The following is a 23,286-nucleotide window of genomic DNA, read 5'->3' as shown; positions in this document are numbered from 1 at the left end:
ACTCCGTGACTTCTGGTGTTATTCAGATGCGCTCCTGTAAATCGCTATAAACTGTATCCCCTCATACCATATCGCTTATAAAAATACACCGATATATCGTATAACCTTGATATACTGCCCTTCATTCATCCTGTCACTTACTTTTTGTATGGCATGCAGGCGATTGCATCAGACAGCCGAGCGATTGAGATCATTAGGCGAGCTGATTTAATGAACAGGAAGCGTCCTGCTTGGCCGTGGCAGGCGTGCGATACTCACACAGACAGGCACTAATTGATTTCTCAGCCAGTGATTTCCCTGGATAAATATATGAAGGCCCAACACCTCCACAATGCGAGCCGTCAGCTCAGGTGGCTGCGAAGATGCTAGCACAGCATAAACAGTGCATGAGGCACGATACGCAAATCCATCAATGCTTTGTTTACCTCATATGGCCTCCCAGTATTCTCGCCTGTTGCCACGGAGACTCTTATATCACAGTCAGGGCCTGAAAAGTGATGGTATGACGGCTGCAATCAGGAGTGGCTGCTGTATATTGTATACAACATGACATGGGTTTGCCTCTTCGGTTTTGACCTTGTTCATCTCCTGTCTGTTTTTTTTTACTTTCACAATATCATTTTCTTTTGTCTTTGACAGAGGATATGCTGAAAAGTCGTTGACTTTTGGGGTTCAATTTGCAGTTAAAACAGATTTTTTGCTAGTTAGCAATTTTGGTCAATTGGAGATAACAGTTTTCATAGAAAATCACAGTGTGTGATTTTTAGCTTTAGACTATGATTCCATTCAGTCTGAGGATATCAAACATGTTTGATATTTTAAGCTGATTCTAGAACACATTGTTTTCATTTTTCATGTATCTCTTGGCAACAAGGCGCATGTTTCTGCTTAAGTTTGTTATGTTTGAAACAACTTAAAAGGCTGATAGTGTGTGATCCTCAGTTTCATGCCCAGTTTTTCTCTGTAACTGTTTAAAAAGTCCGCAAGCACCTAGTGTTTTGAAAAAACTGTTCAGATTTTAAGTCATGTAGTGTGTTCAAGCATTTAGTGACACATCTGAAACCTAAAAAATTTAATTTAGTGTTTGCCTCATGCCAACAATTAGTACAACCCTAGTTTAATTCCTTAATAGGAATAGTTTTCTCGAAAATAACATTTTGCTGAAAACGTACTCACTCTCAGACCATCCAAGATGTAGAAACGTTTATTTCTTCATTGGAACATATTTGTGGAAATTTAGCATTACATCACTTGCTTACCAATAGATCCTCTGGACTGAATGGGTGCCATCAAAATGAGACTCAAACAGCTAATAAAAGCATCACAATAATCCACAAATAATCCACACCATTTCAGTCTATCTATTAATGTCTTGTGAAGCAAAAAGCTGCGTGTTTGTCAGAAACAAACCATAAGGCTGTTTTAACTTTTTAACTTTTTAGGATGTAGGACCAATCAGAATGTAAATCAATTTTAATTAGATTTATCTCAGTAAGTGATGGTACAGTTTAGTTTGTGCATAGTTTGTCAATTTTTGTGTACTTTTACTGAGGAGTAGTCTAAAATTATTTTCCATAATTCTCCATAGTAGCATGACAGTAATAAAAAAGCATCAGTCACATACCTAATGTGTATCTTTTTCTGTTTTTGTATGTAGCATGAAAGCTTTAAAAAGATTCATGTCTTTACATTTTTTTTAATTGTCTAGTTCTTTTTATTCTGACCAAAATTACATTACACATCACATGAAAACTAAAGCAGAAACTTTATGAGTACTTGCAAGAATTTAATTCATAAGTCATATCCTTTTTGTCATTTTTAATTCTATCATAAACTAGTTTTGTAATTTTAAAATGTTCACTTTTTTTAAAAAATTCTTTTATATTATTATACCTTATGGTGCCTCAGGAGGAACCATCATACCATAACCCCCTCTGTGAAGTCATTGATTTTGTGAAGATCATATGCTTTAGGTTTCCTAAACATCCACATTTTTAATTGCTATGCCACAGGTGTCCAGTATTTGTCTGTTGATATCTTGCCCCCATCAATTACATCTTCACCCCTCTGTTCTCTAAGGTCTGTGTGGGTGATGGAGAGAGCAAATGATTGGCAGTCGTGGTGATTGGCACTCATTATTCGCCTTGTGACTGCTTTGCAACCAGGTCCAATTCCATTTAACATAACGCAGCTATTGCTGTCAGCCATTAATTTGTTTTGATTGATTTTTAATGCTTGTCTACTAGTCACATTTGGACTGAAGCAACCCTGACGTGTCTTGCTGCTTTTCTTTAACCCACACGTCTCCGTAGCAGATCACATTAATTTCCTTGTTTCCTGCTCCTTTTATTAGCAAGAGTGAATGTTTCTCTGTTGCATAACTATTGTGCTTGATGTATTTCAGCGGCTTTTTAAATGTGGCTCAAAGACTAGACGTAGTTCAGAAGTAATAGCCTCTTGTCAGCATATATCCACCCGTCGAATGCCCACCATTACTGTCTTTTATCCATCCTCATCAGTGAGAGTTTCCGCCTCTTCACCTTGTCTTTATTTTCTTCCCCTTTCCTACATGAGCATACTAAATGAATGGCCATGTGGCAGGCAAAGTTCATAAGTATTCACAATATTTCTATTTTCCCAGAAGGAATTCATCATGAGTCGAGCGATTATAATTTGTTCCCCGAAATTTGTCATGTCTGTGTGCGGGGGTGTTCGATGTTCTGGAACCTGGCGAGGTATCGACTCCATCAATCAGTATTACCGTGGTAACATTCTGAAAGCCCTACATCCAGCGCCAGGCAGCGGGATGGAAAGACAATTATACAGGGAACATGGAATGAGCGAGAGAGACAGATGAGGGGCTTAGGCCCTTAAAAATGCCAAGCACACATTTCTTTGACTCACTTGTTTTCTACCTTTCCATCAGTTGGTGTCAATCGCAGTTCTTTACAGCGTAATTTGTCCCTATAGACTCGCTTTGGTTTAGAACATTCAAAAATGGGAAAAATAAGGGATCTGGAGACAATTAAACTGAAATAATCACATTCTGATAAGGCAATTCTCTCCAGTCAAACAAATAATTAATTCAGTCATAACACCGTTACCATAACAATTTATGCAGATTTGTGTAAAGAATAAATCTTTGCTTGTCTCTACGTATTCTGTAGAATTTACAGACTTGTGGCTTTTTATCCTAAGAAAAACTCCCACTGAAATTGATCACAAAGACTAATTAAGTTGCACATCAATAATCACAATTAAGACAGAATTAAGGTTAACATGCTTCCCAGATTCACATTGATCTTTAGCACCGAGACATTGGCCAAACAAGTCAAAAAAGGCTTCTTAGCCAAAAGTATAAACAAGCCAGCCATATTTGCAATGCTGTTTTGAGCATGCAAGACTAACTGCTGTCTTCATAAATGGGGAAATAACATTTCAAAATATCAAAAACTGTTGGCAAACTCACATTATCAGTCGTGATAAAACAGAAGTAGCAACAGATCTTTTCTTCCATGTTGTGACGTATGTCTAAATGTAATGAATTATTAAAATTGAGAATTTGTTCAATGCATCGGTTGTTGATTGGACTTGCAATGTGGGTGTTGCACTCAAAAATGGATGCAGATGAATGCAAGCTTGCAGGGTTGAGGTTTATGTTGACTAAATGACTGGAGAAGTCCTGCATACATCATCAGAGAAAAGTCTGACGTTGTCTCTGGAAGGTCCAGTTATGACATTTTGATTAAACATTATGAGGCCAAAAATAATTAAATAAACGAATACTGACAAGAATTGTCTCAAACATGCTGTTTCTTGTCATCAAATAGCATTTAAAAAGTGTGTACGTTAGGTTGGTCCAATGCATGTGCAGTCCCAAGCTTACATTTCAGAACACTGACTGTTTCATTGAGAACTGGAGCTTTTAATGGCAGCTGGAGTGACGTGATGACTTTACTAATTGGTGAATTGTTCGTTTTTTTAAAAGGTGGGACTTGCTTCGCCGTATTGTGCACGGTACAGGTTCTCCAATCATAGCACTGTGAGTGATCCAACTTGGTATATGCAGTCTTTGGTAATACTCAAGGGTTTCAAGTGCATTGTTTTGTTGACATGCTGTTGTTCATTTAGTGTTGCCAATAGCTGTCTTGGTGATTATCGATTATATTTTTGTTCCAGAGCAATTTTAGAGCCAAAGTTGTCTGAGGTCAAATATTTGTCTAAAACGGCCAAACATTTAGGGCATCAATTCAGTCCACATCATTGATTTGAAAATCTATAATAATTTTATATCTAATCTGTCTATATATCTCGAAATATGTAGTAGAAAACTCATTAAATATTTTGGTTATTTTTATAAAGTTCCACTTTGTTGTGTGCGTATTTTGGACTGTGGGGGGAGTGCCATTATTTTGATGACCACAAAACAACTCGGAAAATAAAATACTGAAACGATGCCACATTGTGAGGCTTTTGGTTGTAATTTTCAGTTGAAGGGCAACAAGATAACGATGTGAGTGTTTACTGATTTCCTAGCGATAAGAAGAGGTGAAAAGAATAGGAAGATGCCTGTGGATGAATAAAACTTGCGTCTTTGTTCTCTCCACTTTAGCCCTGATGCCTTTGAGGCTTTTAGTAGACCACAGCTACTGAAAGAGCTTACAGACGGCAGAGACAAGAAACGCTAAATGCCATCCTGACAGGATATAAACACGTCGATGCTTGTCATGACACTGCAGCCACTGAAGGAGTTTCTCAGTGTGGATTTTACTCAATATCTGGGGGCGTTTAGACTCCTTGTCAGGAAAAATGGTCATCCTATGAGTATTTTATTTTTCAAGTTGTGTTGTGGTAAAAATAACAACAGGTAGCGCCAGTAGTTCACAGAGTGCAACCATTTCACGTCATCAAGATAATGGCGTCCCACATAGTCCAAATATGTATAAAACAATGTGGATTTTTTAAAACTAACATAAATCTTTTATGGGTTTTCTATTACGTATTTCAGTAAGACACATTGTTTATGTTATATTAAGCCATACAAGTCTTAATGAACTAAACTAAACTGTACTTAATACCCGGTATTCAAACAGGTGGAGAACCCTCACTCCTCACTCCTAACTATTCCTATCCCAGTATGGGATGCGGGGAGTTCTAGCTAAATTATGGTATCGGAGCCCTCCCCTCGGACAGCACACCAAATATGCATACTATTTGCTCAATCTGATTATATGTAAGTGTAAACTCGTGAAAGTCCTTTTATGTGGCCTGCTGGGAGGTGTTACATGATTAGTGGTATGGACATAATGCTTATTCTGAGCTTATGCAAATGTTTGTGTCTTCCTGTGAAACTGGAGGAAAATATGTAAATTAAAGATGATTAGAAGAATCAGCATCATGTCTAATGTACATGGAAGAAACGTATGCTTGCATTAACCCGAGTTCTTTGACAGCAGACGCCATTCTACAAAAAGATAGCGTTAATTATGTAGGCCTTGGAGAAGAGTGCGCAGGGCATCCTTTACAGAGAGCACAAGCTGTGTGTACAACAATCAAAACATCTTACGTAATAGGTGCAACTCATTTTCCAAGCCTCTAACTACTTGCTCCTTTTGCCTTGATGTCTAATAGAGGTCTTTTGGGTGGAATATGATACAGGCTTAATGAGAAAGGCCTCCTCACCTTCTCACTTTCCAATGAGTAATAGAGCTTCATGGTTAGAAGCTGGTGTGGCTGATTGTAGCCCATATGCTACATCTCGACTCATTTGTATGTGCGCCTTTCCTCTTGAACTCGGCTTCTAATAAATGATACCTCCCTTTCACACTTTGCAGTTGATGGTAAGTTCTCAGACGTTCTCTTTCATTTTATGCAGTCTCACCAGATTTCCTTGAGTCTGAAAGGTGTCACAGCAGCCAGATACTGAATCTATCATGTTTTATCATTGGCGCGCTGTGAGTGTTAAATTGAAGACGGGAGGAAAGCACTCTTGTCTCTCACCCCACACCCATTTAATCGCTTAAATTCTATTGTCAGGGAAAATATGCTAATTGGACCCTCTGTTTGCGTGAGACAATATTAAAAAGAAAAGCAATTTTTCTATTATCCAGAAGAGAGAAATTGCTTGGCTCTGATAAATGAGCTTATCCTTAATCCTAATTATGTCAAAGGCAGGATTTACCACCTTTTTCATAAACAAGTAGAGAATGCCACAAAAGAACGTGGATAGCATTTAAGCTCACCTTGCATTTAAACCTGATGCAGAAACTTGGTTGAACCCTGGCAGACTTGTTCAAAGAAATATGACAAAGTATTTTCTCAGGCATGTGATAACTTTACCTCGAAGCATGATGTATAATACACAGATCCATGGGAATATGAGCATCTTGAATGGCTCATGTTTGAGAATTATTGTGGTGATGCTGTGACAGTGACTGGCATGTTGTTTCCTGCAGTGTTTGCCAGCAGGTAATCTCTATCACACTGAAAGTGCAGTGGATTATAAATAACCCACTGTTGTTCTGAATCAGCCCGAGAGCTCTAATCTTGTCATTGCTCTCTCCAGCTCAAAGTGGCTGCGAAGCCGGCTGTGCAGCTGTAAGTGGTGGAGATTGCACAGCAACATCATAAAGGATGGTTTCAGTGGTTGAGTTTAAATATTGTGCCAACCAAGGAAGATAAACCATAAAGTTTCAAAAGTTCTTTTGCTCTTGTTTCATTACGTTATTGTAATTAATTACTTTTAAACTTCATTTTAAACCCATAAGGCCTTTGTTTATCTTCAAAACGCAAATTAAGATATTTTTGATGAAATCAGACAGCTTTCTGTCCTGTGTAAACAACAATGCAACTGACATGTTCAAGGCCCAGAAATGTAGTAATGACATCATTAAAATAATCCATATGACATCACTAGTTCAACCTTAATTTTAAGCTACGAGAATACATTTTGTGAAAAGAAAACAAAAATAATGACTATTTTAAAGGGGTCATCGGATGATTTTCCACAAGCTGATATGATTCTTTAGGGTCTTAATGAAAAGTCCATAACATACTCTGGTTAAAATGTTTCAGTGGTAGTTTAAAACAACACCCTTTTTACCTTGTCAAAAACAGCTCTGTTCACCGCAACCCATTTTGGTGCATGTCCCTTTAAATGCTAATGAGCTCTGCTCACCCCGCCCCTCTGGTACATGGGGTGATGAGCCATTCTCTGAGAGACTGTAAACTAGAGCTAACTAGCACATTATTAGAAAAGGCGATTTGCAAAGATTCATTAACAAAAACCTTATACTCACTTCTTCTGTAGGTGAAGCTGGATCACTAATAATTCACGCGAACATAGATGGATTTAGACAGATCAAGGGGTGCATTCCCTTCAAAAAACAAAAGTAATCATCTACTTCTTCAGCGGCTCAGATGTGGGGGGGTAAATGACAACTGCTATGTGCATTATTACATCCAATAACAGACCACCTCAATCGCCTAGGAAAAATTTTTGTCTACCCCTGCTCAGGCGTCGAAACAGTGGTTCACAGCTCACTTAGGGCTGGTATGTGCTAAAACAGCCATGTTAATCAATAGTTGTGGGAGGCGTCTGTGCGGAACTACGTCATTCTGACAGGAATCTCTAAACAGCCTGATCTGAGAAAGCGATTATTATTATTGAGGATTTAAAAAAGCACTGGGTTGTTTTTTATCATTATAGGGTGGTTGTGTACACACACTGCCATCACACATGTATGTTCAAACAACATATAAAAGTGAATTTTGCATCTGATGACCCCTTTAATGATGTTGTTATCTTTCTGGGCCTTGAACATGTCAGCTGTGTCTACACAGGATTAGAAACTCTCAGATTTCATTAAAAATATCCTAAATTGTGTTTTGAAGATGAAGGAATGTCTTACGGGTTTGGAACGACATGAAGGTGAATAGTTAACAGAATGTTTATTTTTGGATGAACTGTTCCTTTAACTCTAATTGTAAGTGATTTGTTTTATTGATTCTGTTGCATTGTTACAGCATGTTTTTGTAGTCTAAATGTTCTTGCATGACATTAACTTCTCAAACATACAGGGACTGTTCCCTGCATTTAAAACACTGCTCACAGGCTCACCTTGAAATCCCCTGCAACATGATCAAGCACAGAAAGCACTTGAGTCATGTAGATTAGGAGTATTTCAGGTAAAATGACATACTCAAATAATTATACATATAATATTAGTTACATTTAATATATTATCCATGTGTTTTTAAATGTTATGGTGTACTGGAAGCCTGTGAAACCTTCATTTCTGTATGAGGGAACTGGGCAGCAGATGGTCTCTCTGTCAATGTCGGCCAGTAAAGTTTATCTAGCATACTCTAAATCAGTGGTTGTCAACCAGGAGGCCTTGGCAGATGTCCAAGATGACTTCAAATTATGTTAAAATATTCTAACTAATGTTACAAAAATGTAAACCAGCATCATATTTTCTATTTACATTTGTCCTCACAACAACTGTTGTTTTTACTGAAGAACATACAGTTCTTGAAACTGGAAAGAATCACTCCATGAGAGGAAACCAAAGGAAATAGGAAGAAAAAACAGAACCCTCCGATTATTGTCTCTGACAATAGAGGATCTTGAAGTGACAAAGGTCTAAAACATCATTTCAAAGCATGCGCTCGTGTTTGTTTACGCGTTGTTCGCCATCGAACAAGACGCGCACGAGAGACCGCTGTGTAATTCAGTCATACAGAGTAATTGTGAACGTGAGAAGAAAGTCCACACACGGTGTTGCTCTGGAGTGGAATACGGTTATCAGTCCCTCGCTCACTCGCTCTCTCTCTCTTGCGCGCCCGCGGCTCTCAGAGGAAGTGCTGCTTGTGCTGAAGGAACGGCTGGGAGCGCAACACACAAGGACGCAGCGCGCAAAGAGGTGCACCTGTAATCCACGCTGCTCACTCGCCGATGTGCGGATAGTGTGAGAGCATCCAGCAGAGATATTCTACACCACGCGCATACCCATGCTTGGGATTTGGCTTTCTTTTTCTTCGCTAATGCAAAAGGAAATATGCAGCGAAGCCTCACACTGCTCTGCACCAGTTTTCTGGGATTGTGCTTCGGTTCCAGTTTTCCAAGTAATATCAACATAGGTGAGTGAATAAAAAAAAGTGAAGGATGGAGTGTAGAATGTTGCGTTATGAATAAAAAATATTGGATTAGTCGTTTCACTTGTTTTAGCAGAAACATTCCGAGGTTGTTTTAATGTATTGTGGGATTTTTGTCTTCCCCCACAGGAGGGTTATTCCCAACCGAATCACACGAATATGAAGTGTTTCGGTTTGCGCTCTCGCATCACCAGGATATCCCTAAACTGGTACCTCAAGTGGATATGGTCAAAATGGGGAATAGCTTCTCCATGACATATGCTTGTGAGTACAACCTGTTTTTACAGTGTAGAGATAAACGTATGTGGTGAATATCAACGCACTGCAGCTGCTGTTCACGTCTATCTGTTGCTCTGATGGCAGGATTATAAAATGAAGAAGTGAAAGGATGTAAAAGTTTTTGTCTCCCTGTTGCGCATTCCTCGCGGAGAAAAAAATCGATCTGTTTTGTATTAAAGACTAATATTTTTGGCATCAAACGTGGCGCTTTTTAAATGTATTAGCGATATGTGGTTCACAAGTGCAGAAAGTGCAGGGTTCAGACGTATAAATGCGCGTTAACGCGTTATGCCTGGAATGTGTCGTTGGGCAATAACCTAATCATCAAGTTAAGCACATTTTTGTACGTCATTTTTGTTAATTTCGTTTCACTGCCGTGCGTGCAATTAATCTCAATTATGCGTCATGATGGACGTGCGCGCTTCGTCGCTGATATATCATCAACGAAACCGTTCTGTTATGTTTATAATGCTTATTATTTGAGTGTATAACATTTTGGAGTTGTCGATCAGCTATTCTGGGTCACAGGTCATTTTATGCCTTAATAGCCTGTAAGGTATTGTGTTTCTAGTCTGAAAGCGCACAACGTGTGGCACCTTCCGTTGTACAGAACACAGGATCAAAGCGCTGCTGAAGAAAACAAGCGTTAATAGCCAATGAATTGATTAATCAATGACTTTCAAGCTCTTTAGACTCATGTCTAACAGCAGCAATAGTGAGGTTATAGACAGGGGATGTGAAATGTCTATTTTGTTAGTCTATGTATCAGTGATTCCCAACAAGGGGTACTTAATATTTAGATTTACAATCTTTCTTTGCTAAAGATCTAAAACAGAATTTTGACTTTTATTTGTAAATAAATTTACATAGGTCTTTTATATTTGCATCTAGACATTTCCAGTATTGTTTCCAGTACTTCCATAATTGATTGTTATGTTTCAAAAGTGAATCATTGCAATGGCGGACACTTAAAATAATGCTAATGGTGAATGATGTCCATTATAACTTAATTTAAGAAGAACATATTTCTTGTTTTGTGTGATGAGGGGATTCTTGAGCCGTACTCATGGGAGGAAAAAAAGGTTGGGAAACACTGTGCTATCTGACTCTTTCTCAGTTTCTTTTTCTCACGAAAGCATCAAAGAATGTAGAGCGAGAATAGATTTTCTTTTTCAAAATATGACGCAAACTAGACACTTGAGTATGAAAATCAGTGTGAAGATGTCTTTCAGTTCTGTAGCATGTTTTAAATATTCTTTGTTCTGTAATACTACTGAGAGCACATCAAAGAAATGCACATTAAATCTAAGCATTCGTCTCCCCCCGGGCTACCAATATTTCTTTTCTTGATGTGAATTCTGAGTTCTGAGCTATGCATAGACCCTCCCACCTCATCCTCGTTTCATACATTCAGTGTGTGTCAAGACATCCATCAGAACCTCATGCCTTCTCTCTGGTCTTGAGGAAACCAATCAGATGAAAACAATTGCACAATGGCCTTATTAACAAATATTAGGATGCAGTTCCAAATACTAATGCGGAGGTTTCCCAACAGTGTAATTAAACTCCATTCACTGATTCTGTCAGGTGTGCTTTGGGGATTTTTAACAGCGTGAAGAGACAAATCAGCCCCTCTATGAATTTCATGGTGCTCTCTCAGGTGGAAAATTCAACATGCTCATTAGTCAATGATGTTCTTGCACTTTTTTCCTCAAGATAAGGCATGTGTTATTCACTGACCCATTATGAAGCTCAGTCATATTTAAGTGCGGCAGCAGTTTGTCTGGGATAATCGAAGGTCTCTTGTATCACTCTGTGCTCCTGTCCTGATATGTTGCATAGTGAATGGGCAGTCCTCACGCAGTGAGCTGTGAGAGGAGTGCTGTGAAGGCCCCGACTCTGTGTAATGCTGAATGGCCTCTTGTGCCAGGAACTGAATGTGTGTCCGGAGATGCCTGAGGAAACTTACCCTCAGCTGCTCCCCCTCTGTGTGGGCTCAATCCTTAGAGCAAACCATCCCCGTCAGCACCTGCCAGGCTGTACCAGAGGGGGTTGAGTACACAGAAAAAAGAGCGCAGGATTGTTCTGGGGCAAAGGTTGATTAAATAAGAAGTGCTGTGGGACCTGGGAAAGCACATGTTTATTGATAATTGGAAGGTGTAATAAGAACACATGGAGCCCTCATGTTCTGTTTGGGGTCTCAGAGACTTCAAGGCCATTTTAATAGCTAATGTTAATAGGTTTACAATAAGGTTTAGTTTGCTATCATTGGTTAACTACATTTGTTAACTAACATACTTTATCCTTTAACATTTGTTAATGCACTGTGAACTAACATGGACATGAATGCTTGTATTAAGTAACAGTAACAGGTTAAAATGGTCCCAAACATATTGCTAATTGTTAGTTAATGTTAGTTAAAGGGATAGATCACTCAAAAATAAAAATTATGTCAGCGCTTGCTCACCCTCATGTCGTTTCAAACCTGTATGAATTTATTTCTTCAGTAACACTTTACAATAAGGTTACGCTAAGAAACTAAGAATGAACAATACTTCTACAGAATTTATTAATCTTAGTTCAAATTAATTTCAACATTTAATGCATTATTAAAATCACAAGTTGTGTTTGTTAACATTAGTTAATGCACTGTGAACATGAACTAACAATGAACAACTGTATTTTTTAACTAACGTTAAAAAAGATTAATAAATACTGTAATAAATGTATTGTTAATTATTTGTTCATGTTAGTTAATACATTAACTGGTCATAACAAATGACACCTTATTGTAAAGTGTTACTAGTTAAAATAATTAACTTTCGTTAATGCTTTAAAATACACAACATAATGATGGATTGCAAAATTCTAGCTACTAAGATTAAATGTAAAGATGCAAATGGCAATATGTGGCACAATCACTAATTAAAATATTTTTGAGTTCATGTTAGTTAATACATTAACTACATGTTAAGTAAGTAACAAGTGTTACCATTTATTTTATTACATACACAAGATGTTTTGAAGTAGTTGTTTGGTTACGAACATTTTTTGAAATATCTTCTTAAAAGAAATGATAATAATGTTGATATGCTCATTCTCTAATAAAGTCTTGTTACTAATATTTATGGTCTTAGAGACCCCCAAAATACAGAATAAATAAATGCAGTTAATTTAATCACAATGTAATTTTCTTTAGTGAACTTACTGTAATATATAATTGATGCTTCTTTTTTCTAAATGCTAAAAAATTAGGTTTCTGGATAGAATCAGAATCAATCTCAACAGAACTTGAGGGCTAAGCTTTTGTGCTTTTAAATTATAGGTATATTGTGTGTGCTGCTATTGTTCATTAATATATGAAATACAGCATCAGTTGAATACAATAACTATTGATTTCCCAAAGCCATATTTGATTTAATTTCTGCTGCGGTCTGTGTTTTCACCGGTTGGATGATAACTCTTATTACTGTACATTAAGCTGAAGCTAAATTTAGATATCCTCTATATCTAGAGAGGTAATATTAATCAGATGCCTGATGGTAGACAAATAATTCAAATAGATGATTCATAAACCAGACAGTTTTTTTTTTTTTTTTTTTGTATCCAGACACATTCACTTTCAATTTCAGAAGAATGTGTCTGTATAAAGGTGGAATGCAATTTATTCAATGACCCCCAACCGTCTCGCTGACATTTGAAGTCCTCACAGCTAATGGTAGATTCCTTTATTTGATCCGTGAGCAGAATTAGAGCTGATCAATATCCGGACCCCATGCAAAGACTCTACAATCAATATGAGATGTTCACCTATTCCTGCATGCAAAGACTCAAGAGCCCACTTAAAGATCTATGGGAGAGTGTGCTTTCATAGACCTTCAAGAAAGAAAGCCTTCAGGCCAGAAGAATATTAGCACGCTTCAGGACAAAGAACTGAATTGAGCGTATTTACAAGTGCTATAATTTGATCTGCACTGAGTGAAGTCTCGTAATATAATGCTCTAAATGAAACATCGTTTTTTTTCCCCCTGCTCTGCTACTGTTGAAGAATAGTATGTGCGTGTGTTTTCTTTTATTAGGTGTTTCACAATATGTAGTTTACACCTTTGCATCTGATGTGATTGCTCTTGGGAGACGGCTGTAAACATGCATCAGAGTATCTCAGAAAGCAGCAGCGGTTTCTATCATAAGCCTGAAATGTCTTTCAGTGTTTCGCTCTGAGAAGAAAATAATAACCCTCTGCAGCAAGTCTTTCTGCATGTCGAAATGCGCACAGGCAGCACGGTAGTGGATTTCTAGGATTGTGTCTGTTGGGGGAGTTTGCCCCGGGGTGTTGTCTTATTGTGTAACAGGAGACCGGACAGGGGGAAGGGATCGCCCTCAGTCACCAGAGCAACAAGATCTCAAAATCCTGAATGAATAAATGACATGGATGGGATTCCCTAAAGTAGGACATTCAATTAAAGTGCCAAGAGGTTCAGTCCCACAGACAAAGTCCAAGCAATGAATCAAAAATCACAAAATAAACATTAGAAATTCTGATTGGATGAGCCACACTCAAAGCCGCTGCGCACCTGTGACCACACATCTGTTGAATTCTGTATTACAGGTTGTGCTGTTGCTTGGCAACCGTAAACAACCTACAGTTAGCCACTAAATCACTCCAATTATAATCAATGTGCTGTCTACCCCCATACAGCCATTCGCATGGCACTGAAATTGTGTAAACACACCTTGTCAGCTTCTTTGCTGCCTATGCAATGTGTATCTTAACAGTCCAATATGAAGAAAAACATGATTACATTTTCTGCTTATTTTTTAATTAAATTAATGCTTTTTTGTATCAAGTATGCACTGACAGTAAAGACATTTATAATGTTAGAAAAGATTTCTATTTTAAATAAATGTTGTGTTTTTGAACTGAAAAAAGATTATTTCGGTTTCTGCAAAAATTTTAAGCACACACAACTATTTTCAACATTGATAATAATAATAAAAGTTTCTTGTGCTAATCAGCATATTAGAATGATTTCTAAAGGATCATGTGACTAAAGACTGGCGGAACGCTGCTGAAAATTCATTTTTACATCACAGAAATCAATTACATTTTAAAATTATTACTTTAGAAAAGAGTGTTTTTTAAACTGTAGTAATATTTCACAAATATTAATAATATCATTTACTGTGTTTTCAATCAAATGCATGCAGCCTTGGTGAGCAAATTCTTTTAGAAACCTAAAGTGGGAAATGACTTTTTGTGTTTAAGTGCTATAATTGGGTGCATCTAGCAACCCAGAAAACGTGAAAAAGCACAAGCCAGTAACTTTGTTTTAGTAAGCCTTTCACTACAAGCATGTGAAAAAATGAGCCGCTTAAATTTTGCTCCCCTAGTGACGCAGGAAGGGGATCTTATTATAATATTACCACCCCTTAATCTGCATGCTTTGGATGTGTGTGCTCAGAAAACTGTATATCAGAAGATAGATATGGCTTTAAAATGGATGATTTCAGCACGATAGACATGATAATCAAAACCAAACAGAAGTTTTTTTAACAGAGTATCTGAGATGCAAGCTGTAAAGGCACAGCCTTATTCTGGAAAAGGGGGTGGGAAACAGCAGCTCATTTGCATTTAAAGAGACATGCATTTCTGCTTCCACTCAAAATAGGCATAATCATAAATGATATGTGGAGTATTCTGAGCTGAAACTTCACAGACTGATTCTGGGGACACCTGAGACTTATATTACATCTTGTAGAAAGGGGCATAATAGGTGCCCTTTAAAGGGTCATCGGATGCAAAATTCACTTTCACATGTTGTTTGAACATAAATATGTGTTGGTAGTGTACACAACCACCCTTTTATGATAAAAATCCACTCAGTGGTAAAACAAAAATATCCCCTTTTTCAAATCAAACCATTCTCAGCTTCTTGTCGGTGTGACATCACCGAGGTCACTCCCACGATAGTTGATTGACACAACCGTCTTACCTTAGACCCGCCCTGAATGAGCTGTTTGAACAGTCTGACTCCAACCGCCATTGTTTCGACACTGGTGTAGAGGGAGAAGATTAACGTTACTTTTGTTTTCGAAGTGAATGCTTCCGATCTACAAAAATGCAACTATGTTCACGTGAATCATTCGTGATGCAGCTTCACATACAGCAGAAGTGATGCATCTTTGTGAATCGCCCTTTCTTAATAATGTGCTTAGCAAGTTTCGTGGCTAAACGTGGCTAAAGTAAACAGAACTGCCCATCACCCCACAGAAGAGAGCGGGGCGAGCAGAGCTCATTAGCATTTAAAGGACCTTGCAACAGAATGGCTCACTCTGAACAGGGCTGATTTTGAAGGTAAAAAGTGTGTTTTTTTACAATACTGCTAAGAATTTTTAACCAAAGTATGTTATAGGCTTCTCATTAAGACTCTAAAGAATCATATCAACTTGTGGAAAATGGGCATCCGATGACCTCTTACCAACCTTAAACGTTTGAACGGTAGTATTTATAATTTATGTGATTTGGATAGAACCAGTGCTGGTCTGGATCTCAGTCTCAAACTGTTAATTGTGACTTTTGCACTAAAGCATACACCAATAACAGCACCAGTCTTTCAGAGCATCGCATGGCAGCTTTTCACACCAGCAGCTTGGGAAAAATCCAATACAGTTGCATATGTCTTTGGCATTTGCAACAATAACACAGAGGTGACTGACGCTCATATGTGGTGGATTTATATATCTCTGGTTTACTGTAGCTGTTGGTTTTTGTGAGAACTGTGAGAAGGGATCCAGCGAGGGATGTACTTCTCAATGAGGCAAAGAGAAGAGCTGTCATGTTCAGTCTGAGAGACGAACAGAGACTCTCTTGTCTTGCACAGTCCTTTACATTAATGAGAGACAAAGAGAGCATCACGTCTGCTCCCATCTGTCTTCTCTTCCTCAAAAACATGACAACTGGTACCATGCTGTGGTTTTTTTTATATAAAACTAGAACAAAGAATTTAAAGGTGGTAAAACACTAAGGGAAGCTTTTGATTTTCAAGCTGGAAATGACAAATACAAGAATCAATGTAACAGCCTGAAGAATACATTCAGTATGAGACAGTCTTGCTTTGACATTGTTATCTAGTGCAAGAAACTCTACTGTCCCCATACCATCATATAGTGCCAATGTTAAATAGTGGAAGCAGTCCAATTATGCTTCATTAGGAGGATGCCCCATATAGCCTGAGCTTCCTGTTTTAATGAGGACACATGCGTCTGTCTTGGCTGACATCACCATAGAGAATTTGAGAAGGGTTTTTAATTCTAATCCCTGTAGGTTTAAGTGCTTGTGGAGATGTAACCATAGGCTGTGTTATCCATGTTAGGACAATGTTTTATGAAATCTGGTTCATGTGTAGGGATGAAAATAAAAAAATACTAGTCTCAGAAAATCAAACCATTTATTGAACTTAATCAGTTTCAAGAAAGGTTTTCTATATAATTAAATTAAGCCTAAAAAGTGAACAAATTTACAAATTAATTGTAGTGTTTTTGTACAAACATAGATTTAGTTATGCTCACAAATTTAGGATCAGTGCAAATCAGCATATTAGAATGATTTCTGAAGGATCATGTGAGATTGAAGACTGGAGAATTGATGCTGAAAATTCAGTTTTGCCATCACAGGATTAAATTACATGTTTAAAAAACATTAAAATAGAAAATGGTTGTTTAAATTTGTAGTAATACTTCAGTATTACTGTACTTTTGATCAAATAAATGTAGGGCCCTATAAAATCCATTTTATTTTTTTCCAAATTTCATTTTATTTAGTAAAATTCCATTTAAATTTTTCTGGATTCTGTTTTTCCATTTTAATTTTTCTAGACTCTGTTTTAAAGGTTAAATAAAAATATATATATGAATCAAAATGCATGTCTAATTAATTGAAATAATGAAATGTACACAATTAAGTAGCAATTTATTAAAAGTTTAACAAAAATATTACATTTCTAAGGCCCTATTAAATATTTTTTTTTCTCAAATTCAATTTTATTTTTCTCAAATTCTGTGTTTTCTGTAATGTTTTTTTTTTGGATTCCATTTTAATGATTTCATTACATTTTAATAATCAAGAGCATCTCTAATTAATTTATTTTATTTTTTTAAAATAATTTATTATTGTTTTATTTTTATTTATTTTATTTTTATTTATTTTTTTCAGAAATACTGTGTTGTGTATTTACTTTTTTTTTTTTCAGGTAAATAAATTTTAGTAAATAATTTATCTGGTAAATATTCCCTAAGAATAGTGTTTTGATAATAATTTTATTAGTAGTGGTACTGTAATTACAATTAGTAATATATTTCTGTCACAGTTTCTTTTGACAGGTTGCTTTGAAGACCTTTATGACGATAGCCTAGTTTTTCTCAAAAGAAACTGTAAAATGCTCACGAAGTGACTCTCAGAGCATTAGAGATTATGTTTATGTGTTCATGTACTCATATATGGAGACAGCAAAGACTGAAAACCACACATCTGCGCCATTTAAACAGATTCAGAACATGCAGGATTCATATTTAAATATTTTTAGTATTTTTTTTGTGGCTTAATATTCACAGACACTTGTCCATACATGTTTTGATCTATGTGTACTGACCTACTTTTGATTTATTCCTCCGAAATTTGACAAACTCCATGACATTCTGTGTAAATTCCATTTTTATGACTGGATTCTGCAATTCTGTCTGCGTTTTCTGCATCACGTAAATCATTGGGTCCTATAAATAGGCCTAAGTGAGCTTACAATACTTGTAAAAATGTTGAAAAATAATGTTACCAACCATAAAACCATAAACATTTGTATTCTTCTAGTGACATGGATGCAAAACTGTTCTTAAAACACTTTAATAGAGTCTAGCACTGCTATTCAGTGGTTTTGCACGACTGCTACTGAATTTATTTTAGCTGAATTGTGAGCTTACTGTCTGAATTGAACATGATGAAAGAGAGAAAGTCTGGGTGCCCAGAAATAATGAATTGACCACATATCCTTCTATTTCTATTGCTTCCTCAGAAGTACAAAAAAATGGAATCAGAACCAGACTTCTTATGATTCCAATACTTAGGTCTGTGTTTGTGGGTCAGCCTGCTGTCTCTTAAGATGCCTTGTGAATGGTCTGGTTTTCTCAAGTATCAGCTTAATTAGGCATTAATACGCCATTGTTCTTTACACTGGTGAAACAAAGTGTGGAGACCAGCCCGTCTCTGACTTCAGCCGACATCTGCCTCTTTCATCCTTTGCAACTCTGCTTAAACACAAGAGCTAATATGTGAAACTGATGCCTGTCGGAGGATGGTGCTTTTGTCCTTTCCGTGATGTCGAGGACACATACTGAGCCCAGCGGCCTCGGGCTCACAGCACTATTAGCACTCTTTGAAAGTGTGACCGTTTTGTTCATCCCCTGCACACCAAGACTGAGTGTCAAGTTTTCTGGTCAGCCTGCCCTAACACTCTTTTGGCCTACTTAGTGCTCTGATCCTTGAGTTTAATATCCATCCACATGAGAGGAAGGCTTCTCATCTGGGAGCTTATTATTGTGCTCACATGCATTAGGTGTGTGCGTATGTGAGTTTGTGGATATATCCAAACATGCTGTCTGAATATAGAGCTGCAAAATGCCATAAAACATTGAAATAACGTTTTATCGATCAATACCACTGTTTGGAAGAGTAGCTTGTTGCTGGAAAAGCTGCAAGAATTTGGACGGGCATTGCACAACAATTTTCAACATTGATAATAATATTAATAAAGGTTTCTCGAGGATCAAATCTGCATATTTGATTGATTTCTGAAGGATCATGTGACACTGAAGAATGGCACGATGGCTGCTGAAAATTCAGCTTTGCATCACCTGAATAATTCGGGCATTGATTGGTTGGATACATGCTGTTGTGGGCACACATTTGTGCCACCCGGTGTGTGCCGGCCCATCACATTTGCCACTGAGATGGATTTTATTCTCCTCCATATTTATGTGATTCACACTCTCATGGTCTTGTGCAGGTGACTCATTCTGAAGCAGTGAACTCTCATTTGGCCAGAGCAGTGGTCTCTGCACCTGAGGGCTTCCACCCACCCAACACTGGATCTCTTTTGCTGCACTGAGAGCTATTTGTGACGCTCAGTATGAACGACCTGTAACTCTGTATACCATTATCATTAAAGGCAGTCACAGCTTGGTTGTTGTCATGCTGTTTTAAACACAGCTAAATCTAAACAGAAACGATATGTACTGTACTGGACAGACTGACTTTATGGACTTCAAGGAGACGTTTGTTGGAAATCTTTCAAAAGTGTTTGTGTGGCTTTTAAATAATGCTTTAGGGCCACAGCTGTAACTCTTAATGTCAACCGGTAGGCAGGATAATTTAGTTGTTTTTATATAATGACACAAACATCACGCTGAAGCTTAAACTGTCAATATTTTATTCTCTTTTACTGCATCAGACATGATGGACAAAATGAGATGCAGTGCTCAGGCTATTTGTTGTGTTTGGGTAGCAGGAAAAAAAAAAACATCTTTCTGAGGTCGCCGCTGGCTTTCACTAAATTGGTTTGTTCTCCTGTTGCAGGAGTGATAACAGCCGTTTCAGCCCTGAGAGGCCTTGTCAGCAGACCGGTTTAGAACATGACTACCGTTATCCACAACAAAAAGATTTCTCAGGATGCTCTTCTGTACATTCAGGGAAGAGCAGAAATTATTCTATTCCATTGAAAATACCTGAAACTTCTGGATCATGTGAATTTGTAGGTTCAAATTATTATTAGAGATTTTATAATGTAATTATAGTCACTATGAAAAAAATGACATTTCTTATTATTTTTGAATATTGCAGTGTTTGTTATAAATTATTTGTTGATATTATAATTAGCTATTTTTTGTGCCCTCATAATCTTTAATCAAAAACATTACCATTAACATATCAATTTCAATCAGATATATGTCACAGTAGGGAAGAAAAAGACAATTTAAATTTCTGACTTTAAAATATTATATAGCTAAAAATGTGAATAATGTAATATTATATATTTTTATGAAATAATAATATTTTACTTATAATAAAACTAGTGCTGTAAAATTGGTTAATCACGATTAACATTTTTCTTAAAATGTAAAATATGTGTATATATAAAAATACACGCATGTATATGTGACCCTGGACCACAAAAACAGTCATAAGTATACATTTCTCAAAATTGAGATATATATATCATCTGAAAGCTGAATAAATAAGCTTTCCGTTGATGTATGGTTTGTTAGGATAGGATAATATTTGGTCGAGATACAACTATCTTGAATATCTGGAATCTGAGGGTGCAAAAAAAAAATCAAAATATTGAGAAAATCGCCTTTAAAGTTGTCCAAATGTAGTTCATAGCAATGCATATTACTAATCAAAAATTAAGTTTTTATATATTTTTGGCATAAAAGGAAAATCGAAGGAAATTGACCCATCCAATGTATTTTTGGCTATTGCTACAATTATACCCGTGCAACAAAGCCTGGTTTTGTGGTCCAGGGTCACATATATAAAATATACACATATAATGTGTAAACACTAACTTTTATTTGGATGTGATTAATCAATTTGACAGCACTAAATAAAACATTATATTATTATTATTATAATAATAATTATTATTATTTGTAGCAATAGCCAAAAATACATTGCATGGGTCAAAATTATATATTTTTTATACCAAAAATCATTAGGATATTAAGTAAAGATCATGTACCATGAATATATTTTGTGAATGTCCTACCATAAATATATCACAACTTAATTTTTGATTAGTAATATGCATTGCTAAGAACTTCATTTGGACAACTTTAAAAGCAATTTTCTCAATATTTAGATCTTTTTGCACCCTCAGATTCCAGATTTTTAAATAATTGTATTTCAGCCAAATATTGTCCAAAAAATTGACCGTTATGACTGGTTTTGTGGTCCAGGGTCACATATTATAAAATACATAAATAAAAATATTACAAATATTATAGACAAAGCATTCTAACATTTGTAAGTCATCAGCCATTGTGACTGAATGGAAGTACCACAGGACATGAGCAAACAATGAGTACATGCAAATGATGCAAAACCCTGGCTTTTGTTGTCATACCATACTGTATTTGCAAAGGTCGAATTCCTTGGAAATAACACATTATGTATAGCTGACCTGGAACTGTCCACTTAGGGCATAAATACAGCAGGGTACAGGAGTGATTATTACTACATCTCCCCTTGAGCGCCCACAGCCATACGCTCGACTGTATAGGGTAATGACGTGTAACTCCCGTCAATGAGTATGGACAGGTTTATGTGTGTCCTTACGCGTGTGTGAGAGAGAGAGAAAAAGATCTTATAAAGCTTGTCTTTGTGTAATTATTCTGGTATTATTTGCAGTCGCTTGTGAGTAGCAAGAGTGAGATTGCTGAATTATTTTGAATGTTGGTGTGTGTGTGTGTGTTTTATATTTAAACTGTGAGGCATGTAGGTTGTGTGTGTATGCTGGTGTGTGCCGAAGGATATGATGTGTGTATGAGTGTTTATACAGAGGACTGGAGGCCAAAAGAGTGAGCAGAGCACCTCATTAAATCAGTGGATGTGGATGGAAGAGGTGGAGCTTGGTGTCCTTTAAAATTCAGTCCACTGCAGTTATTCAAATAATCTATAAACTGACATGTTATCGGGCATCAACATACACAAATAACAACACAGGAAAGGGCACACAGGCTCCAAATAATCCACAGGTTCTCTGCTCATGATTGGAGGGATGGAGAAAAGAGAAAGAGTGAGAGAAACAGATTGAGAAGGAAATGGCTATTTAGTCTCCACGGTTCTCCTGAGGGAGTCTACCTGCGATTGCTCGCAGACTGCAGTTTAAAGCAGGTTTACTCCATAGTGCCGCCTGGCAAGAACCTCTCAGACACGCTGTCGTTTAAATAAACTGTCCTCACACATATTAGGTGGAACTGATGTAATTTAGGATGAGCAAAAACAGAAACGCTGGAAAGCCAGTTCAGCAGCCCAGCTGTTGTAAATTGATTTTGAATTCGGAAATCTCTAATTTCTTTTGTGAAACACAAAAGAAAAACATTAGCGGGACGTTTTAAGGTAGAAAGTTGATTTTGTTAGCTCAAGCAGATTTGTATATTGACATAACTTTAAGGTGTAGTTCACCCTCATCTTCACTCTCATGTCATTCAAACCTGTAAGACCTTCATTCATCCTCAGAACACAAATTAAGATATTTTTTGATGAAATCCGAAAGCTTTCTGGTCCTGCATAGACAGCAACGCAACTACCACGTTCAAGGCCTTGAAAGATAGTAAGGACATCTTTAAATAGTCCATGTGACATCAGTGGTTCAACCGTAATACTTTAAGGAAAACAAAAATAACAACCTCTTTCAAACAATTTCTTCTTTTCTGTGTCTCTGTGAATTTCTGACAGCCACACCTGTTGTTTTATTTTATTTTTTTACTGTAAATGTATTTTTACAGAGCAGCTTCTAGTCTGATTGCATCAGTTTAGTTTCTGCTCGCCGAGTCCCATGAATACAGACAAGCTGAACGTTCAATACAGTCATCAGTCATCCCCGCCGAGGGTCTGGTAGGGCCGAACAGACCTGTGGAGATCTGTTTGTGAGATGGTGCCAGGACGGGCAGATGCTGCCAGGATCTTTAGCAGGGCCAGAGAGAGCACAGGTTGGCCAGAGGTGTTCACATCGTGTTTTACGCCTCTACTCAGGCTAACACAAACCACTGCAGGCGGCATGTGTGTTCCTGTCATTAGAG

General features: G+C 37.1%; 1 protein-coding gene across 2 annotated transcripts in view; it reads left to right on the top strand.

The window, feature by feature from the left end:
* The first annotated feature begins 8,723 nt into the window (after window positions 1-8,723).
* Window positions 8,724-23,286, top strand: part of gria1a (glutamate receptor, ionotropic, AMPA 1a) — an 86,397-nt gene continuing 71,834 nt past the window's right edge. Inside the window, exons 1-2 of one of the 2 annotated variants that reach the window (XM_051127452.1) lie at window positions 8,724-9,141; window positions 9,286-9,420. In XM_051127452.1, coding sequence (XP_050983409.1) covers window positions 9,060-9,141; window positions 9,286-9,420 — 217 coding nt within the window. In that variant the 5' untranslated portion in view covers window positions 8,724-9,059. The remainder of the gene's footprint in view (window positions 9,142-9,285; window positions 9,421-23,286) is intronic. The other variant, XM_051127451.1, reaches the window with a different exon arrangement.

The sequence above is a fragment of the Labeo rohita genome, chromosome 14 (assembly GCF_022985175.1).
Source record: "Labeo rohita strain BAU-BD-2019 chromosome 14, IGBB_LRoh.1.0, whole genome shotgun sequence".
Classification (NCBI taxonomy): Eukaryota; Metazoa; Chordata; class Actinopteri; order Cypriniformes; family Cyprinidae; genus Labeo; species Labeo rohita.
The sequence above is the reverse complement of the archived record's forward strand: the minus strand, read 5'-3'. Positions and strand labels throughout refer to the sequence as shown.